The sequence below is a fragment of the Chaetura pelagica genome, unplaced genomic scaffold (assembly GCF_000747805.2).
Source record: "Chaetura pelagica isolate M959 unplaced genomic scaffold, ChaPel_1.0 scaffold938, whole genome shotgun sequence".
NCBI classification, from domain to species: domain Eukaryota; kingdom Metazoa; phylum Chordata; class Aves; order Apodiformes; family Apodidae; genus Chaetura; species Chaetura pelagica.
In genome coordinates this window covers 69,650-74,101 of record NW_009954221.1, presented here as the reverse complement: position 1 = coordinate 74,101, position 4,452 = coordinate 69,650, and the positions used below count along the sequence as shown (strand labels likewise).

At 63.2% G+C, this 4,452-nt stretch overlaps 1 protein-coding gene across 1 annotated transcript in view; it reads right to left on the bottom strand.

Annotated features, from left to right (window-relative positions):
• Positions 1-2,922: 2,922 nt before the first annotated feature.
• SHROOM4 (shroom family member 4) overlaps positions 2,923-4,452 on the bottom strand; it is a 10,554-nt gene continuing 9,024 nt past the window's right edge. Inside the window, 4 exon segments of the mRNA XM_010003457.1 lie at positions 2,923-3,192; positions 3,264-3,536; positions 4,093-4,276; positions 4,359-4,438. Coding sequence (XP_010001759.1) covers positions 2,923-3,192; positions 3,264-3,536; positions 4,093-4,276; positions 4,359-4,438 — 807 coding nt within the window.

Below are 4,452 nucleotides of genomic sequence, written 5' to 3'. Positions count from 1 at the left end.
CACGGGCATAGGCAGGGGAGCACCGCACCGTGCATCACCACGCGTGAGCACCGCCCACGCGTGTACATGCACGGGCGAGCACATGCTCCGCTGCCATGCACATACGTGTGCACGCTGCCACACGTGTAAAGACATGCACAGCCCAGGCGTGGAAAAGGACACGCCCCGCATCCAGGGACCTGCGTGTGCACAGGCGTGGGTGAGCACAGCCCCTGCCACTGTGCACATACGTGTGCGCCGCCCCCACGGGCAGGGGCACGCGCACGGATAGAGGGAGTAAGCACGCACACTGGCCATGCACATATGAGCACAAGCCTACATGTGCATTGGCATGGAGAGAGACTATTTAATGGAGACTGCCGGAACAGGGCAGGGGCGAGGATTTTAAGCTGGAAGAGGGCAGATTTAGACCGGACCTGAGGCAGAAATTCTTGGCTGTGCCGTCGCGAGCCCCTGGCCCGGGTTGCCGCGGGAAGCTGTGGCGGCCCCATCCCTGGCAGGGTGCAGGGCCAGGTGGGATGGGGCTTGGAGCAACCTGGGCTGGGGGGAGGTGTCCTTGCCTGTGCGCGCGCACCGGTGGATGCGCGAGCGAGGGTGTGCGGGCGGGGGCGCGTGCCCGCGCACCCACAGGTGCGCGCTCCCGCACGCGAGCGCCGGCGGCCCCAGCAGGCAGCGCTGCTCTAGCAGCAGCAGCAGCCGCAGCCGCCCCGTGCCGAGCGCCCCCGGTACCGAGAGACCCTCCTCGGTGCCTGCCCAAATGGCCCAGTGGCGACGCTACGACTGCGAGTGTCAGGGAAGCGGCTAAAACCATCACCCGAGTGTTGTACCCTCACCATGTGCCCCTGGGGAGGGGTGCAGGCTCTGTCCCCTGCCCAGACCTAGCCTGGTGGCACTGGGTGCAGGCGACTCCCTGCCCACGGCTGCACCACAGGTGCCTGCAGTGCCAGGGAGGGCATTTGGGCCCCAAGAGCTTGCTAAGAGCTTGGCACCCCCCAGCTGGAGCATCCACCAGCCCCAGCACCACTGGCTGAGGACACAGGGACAAACCACACGAGACACAACTCGGACAGTTATGCAGCTGCTGCTGCTCCTTTAGTGTGAGAGAGGCACAACGGCACGTGGCAAGGCACAGGTAGGGGCAGGTTCCCCCAGTGCAGTGAGGGCTGCCGGCCCCCTCTGGAGAGCAATGTCCCCAGCCCCCAGTGGGTGCCATCTTTGGTGCTAGCTGTGTCCCCAGGCAGGCACAGGGGGTGGCTGAGAAAGAGGGTATGCTGGGGACCCTTCTCCTGCCAGGCACTGTCCCAGGGTAGGCCCAGGCAGATATGGGGCTTAGTGTTCAACAGGCCTGGAGGGGCGATGAGGGGAGAGGGCTGTCTGGCCATGGCTCCCTGCCAAAAAGGGGCTGGGGCCCACCCTTCCTTCCCAAAACTCTTCCCTCCTCAGCCCCAAGCTGCTGCCAGTTGCATGAAACTTCTGTGCAAAATCAGCATCGAGGCACCCACCCATCCCGTGGGGACAGATGGACAGTGCTGCATTGTGGGGTGACCCAGGGTGAGGGCTAAGTGCTACTTGGGACTGCTGCAGCACAGAGGAGGGGGACAGGTACCCCATTTCCTCCTTAGTGTGATTTTTTTTTCCTCTCTTAATCTCTTTCAGTGCCAGGCAGAGGCTGGAAGTGAGGGCTGGATGAGGCCAGGTGGTCCCTGTGCCCACAGTGGTCGCAGTGAGCACCCGCAGCCCCAGTCTATTGCTCCCAGGACTCCACCCCCTGGCAGGGCACCAGCCTGGGAACATCTACCGCAGTGTCTCCCAGGAGAGGGGTGCACAGCATCCACCAGCACTCACCTCAGCCCCCTACAATGCCTGGGAGGGGAACGGGTTAAGGACCTGCTGGCCAGGGCCATTGTTTCAGACACAATAGAGAGGAAGAGGATGCTGGGGCCGAAATTCCTCCAGCTCCCACCGGACAGATGGACTGAACTGGACAAACAGACATAATGGAGGGTGAGAATGGTGGAGGGCAAGAATGGTTTAACCCTTCCAGGCACTGTATGAGAATGACCCGGGGCAGCCAGGGGGTTGTTTAAGGCACATGGTACAGCATCAGCTGCAGGACAGGAACTGGTGTCCAGGACAAGGTGGAAGGACCCCTGTGGACACAGAAGGACCCAGAGTGGGGGTGGCAGGAACCATCCACCTGGTCCTGCTGGGCCACGGGGTGCTTCTAAAGCCCAGGGCAGCTCTGTGGCACAACCTTCCCTGCCAGCTCCTGGACTGGCACCCCCTCCCCTGCTCGGTAAACTGGAAAAATAAATAAAAGGCAGGGGTAGGACAGACGGACACAGGGAGAGCACCCAAAGGGCCAGATCCACTTTGGCAGCATACTGGGGCCTGGGCCATAGTCCTGGGAGAAAACTGGGCAGGGGGCTAGCAGCCCTTGGGGGCCTGGCCGAGGCTCTCACGCAGGCAGCGGAGCTGCTCCTGGCCCAGCTTGATCTTCTCCTCCAGCTCCCGCTGCTCGGTGATGAGGGCTGACTTCATCTTGACAAAGTGCTGGTAGTCCTGGAGATGCTCGGCAGGCAGGTACCGCGCCACCATTCAGCTGCAGGACAGGAACTGGTGTCCAGGACAAGGTGGAAGGACCCCTGTGGACACAGAAGGACCCAGAGTGGGGGTGGCAGGAACCATCCACCTGGTCCTGCTGGGCCACGGGGTGCTTCTAAAGCCCAGGGCAGCTCTGTGGCACAACCTTCCCTGCCAGCTCCTGGACTGGCACCCCCTCCCCTGCTCGGTAAACTGGAAAAATAAATAAAAGGCAGGGGTAGGACAGACGGACACAGGGAGAGCACCCAAAGGGCCAGATCCACTTTGGCAGCATACTGGGGCCTGGGCCATAGTCCTGGGAGAAAACTGGGCAGGGGGCTAGCAGCCCTTGGGGGCCTGGCCGAGGCTCTCACGCAGGCAGCGGAGCTGCTCCTGGCCCAGCTTGATCTTCTCCTCCAGCTCCCGCTGCTCGGTGATGAGGGCTGACTTCATCTTGACAAAGTGCTGGTAGTCCTGGAGATGCTCGGCAGGCAGGTACCGCGCCACCATGGCACCCACTGCCTCCTCCCGCCGCCCCACGTGCTCCTTCAGCTCCTTGGCATCCTCCAGCTGCGCCACCAGCAGTCGCTGCTTCTCCCGCAGGGCCACCTGTGGGCAAGACAAGTGGTACTGGCGGGTGGTCCCATGCCCCACAGGTTCCCCTGTGCCCCGGGGCCCACCTTGTCCTCAGCAGGGGCATGTGGCCCCAGGCTGCCCAGGGCAGTCTCCACCCGGGCCAGGCGTCCCGAGAGGGAGAGCAGGAGGTTGACCACCTTGTCCAGGTCGCCCACAAAGAGGCGGTATTTGTCGAACTCCCCCGGGGTGCAGAGGGCTTGCAGGCGGGCGGCCACGTCCTCGCCCAGTGCCCCGTTGGCGCTGATGTCCTCCTGCAGCCCCCGCTGCGCCTCCTGCAGCACTGCCAGCTTGCGGCTCAGGCTCTCGATCAGCTGCAGCTGCCAGAGGGAAGGGGTCAGAGGTGACCGGGCCACCCCTGATCAGGCTGGGGTCTGGCACACAGGTGCAGGTGTGCCATGCTGCTCTGGGCCCCACATGCCACAGGCGTCTGGTGATGCCGCCAGTTCCCATGAGATGTCCTTGTGGACATTTGGCAATGCTTCCCATTCCTGTGAGCACCTGGTGATGCTCCAAGCACCCACAAGCACCCAGCAATGTCCCTTGGTCCCTGAGAGCACCCAGCAATGTCTTAGTCTCTGCACGCATCTAGCAACACCCCTGGTCCCCATCAGCATCTCTTAATGCTCTCAGGCCCAACAAGCATGCAACAATGCCCCTGCTCCTCCCAGGCATCTAGCATTGCCCCCAGTCCCCATGAGCACCCAGCAATATTTCTGGTCCCCATGAGCATCTTGGCGATGCCCCTAGTTCCCACAAGCAACCAATGATGTCCCAGCCCCTGTGAGCATCTGGAAAAGCCCCTGGTCCCCACAAGCACCTGGTGATGGCAGTGGGGAACCCCAAGGGCATCATTCCCAGCAGTGCCCGCTTTACCTTCTCCACCAGCTCACGGTCCATATCCTCCTCGTCGTCCTCTGAGCTCCCCTCCACCACCTCTGGCAGCTCCTTCACCTTGCTGAGCGGCTCAGCTTTGCCTGCTGCCACACCATAATATGCTGGGTAGGAGGTGGAGCTGGCAGTGCTGGCAGAGGGTGGCGAGATGGGCTCGAAGCCCTGCCTGCAGGGACAGGGGCTCAGTGCCGGGGGCAGCAGGGCACAGCCCATCCCTGGCATGGTGCCCGGTGCCGCACCAGCCCTACCTGTCCTGCGCCAGGGCCTCCAGGCGCCAGTCCTGCTGGAATTGCTCCCGCCAGTCCTGCCGCTCCCCCACCACCAGCAGCTCCCCCATCACGG